At 39.9% G+C, this 1,456-nt stretch overlaps 1 protein-coding gene across 1 annotated transcript; it reads left to right on the top strand.

Annotated features, from left to right (window-relative positions):
• The first annotated feature begins 1,000 nt into the window (after nucleotides 1-1,000).
• LOC120073499 (uncharacterized mitochondrial protein AtMg00810-like) lies at nucleotides 1,001-1,456 on the top strand. The gene has a single exon (XM_039026342.1). It carries the CDS (start codon nucleotides 1,001-1,003, stop codon nucleotides 1,454-1,456), a length of 456 nt encoding a protein of 151 aa, XP_038882270.1.

The following is a 1,456-nucleotide window of genomic DNA, read 5'->3' as shown; positions in this document are numbered from 1 at the left end:
ATGTTGAGTTGGCAATCTAGTCACTCCCACCCATACTAATCAAAGGACTGCCCTCAAAGACAGGAGTTTCCAAAACATTCAAGATTGAGGTCATGTCACCTATGGTCATTTAGGTGAGGTGTAAGTCTCCAGTATCAACAGCGTTATATACAGAGACTAGTCATCTCGTGTTCCGGTCTTATACAAACTCTTTGTATAGGACACCCTCGCTCGCATGCACATGAATGGTCAGGATCTACCATCTGTAGTAGTTCACAACACTTACAAACCTCTACAAAGCGGGTCATATCTTTAGTGTCACCAGGATCAGGTATCCCTCCTTAATCCTTATACTACAGACCTATTTAGTTTATCACTTAAGGCATGATCCACTTATATATCTCATATACATGCTTAAGTTTAAATATAATAACCATGGAGTTTTGTTTATTGGATATGAGTAAATGTCAAATAAAATAACTCTTATTTTATTCATAACAATGTGTACAGATTGTAAACTATGAGACTCCAGGAGAATTAGGACATCAATCCTAACAACCTCCTGATAAGAAGCCTATTGGTTGCAAGTGGGTTTACAAGATCAAGACTCGCTCTGATGGTTCTATTGAACAATATAAAGCCCGATTGGTGACAAAAGGATACTCTATAAAATATGGGATTGATTATGAAGATACCTTTGCATATGTGGCCCAGATGACATTCGTTCGAAGTTTCTTAGCCATTGTTGTAGCCAAATAGTGGTCTCTGTTTCAAATGGATGTCAAGAATGGTTTCTTTAATGAGTCTATATGCAACCACCCCTAGGTATATCTCTGCCATCTCAAAAGGTGTGCCTTCTTCGTCGAGCGTTGTATGGGTTGAAATAAGCCTCGCGGGCCTGGTTTGCAACTTTCAGTTCCACCATTGTTCAGCTTGGGTTTATGTCAAGTCCTCATGACATGACACGTTTTACGCGTTAGACGGACCATGGTATCGTTCTCTTCTTCTATATGTTGATGGTATGATTATTGCTAGAGATGATCATCAAGCTATTTCTGATTTGCAACACTACCTTGGCAAATACTTCGAGATGAAGGATTTGGGGTCCTTTAGTTACTTTCTTGGTCTTGAGGTATCAATGTGCTCTGCTGGCTATTCATTGTCTCAAGCAAAGTATGCTTCAGACTTATTGGTACGTTTCGAGATCATTAACTCTGCTACAGTCCCGAAATCACTCGATTCTAATGTTTGCCTGACTCCATTTGATGGCATTGCTCTTGAAGATGCCACTCTCTACCATCAACTTGTTGGTAGCCTGATTTACCTAATAGTGACTTGTCCCGACATTGCATATGTTGTTCACATTGTAAGTCAGTTCATGGTTGTCCCTCAAACCATTCATTTTACTGTTGTTCTCCGTATTCTTCGCTATGTCAAGGGAACTCTAGGACATGACCTTCAGTTTTCATCCCAGTAA

Source organism: Benincasa hispida, chromosome 3, assembly GCF_009727055.1.
Source record: "Benincasa hispida cultivar B227 chromosome 3, ASM972705v1, whole genome shotgun sequence".
NCBI classification, from domain to species: Eukaryota; Viridiplantae; Streptophyta; class Magnoliopsida; order Cucurbitales; family Cucurbitaceae; genus Benincasa; species Benincasa hispida.
The sequence above is the reverse complement of the archived record's forward strand: the minus strand, read 5'-3'. Positions and strand labels throughout refer to the sequence as shown.

Bases quoted from the DNA above. Each gene is read 5' to 3' on its own strand.
- LOC120073499 (XM_039026342.1), top strand. From the start codon at position 1,001: ATGATTATTGCTAGAGATGATCATCAAGCTATTTCTGATTTGCAACAC.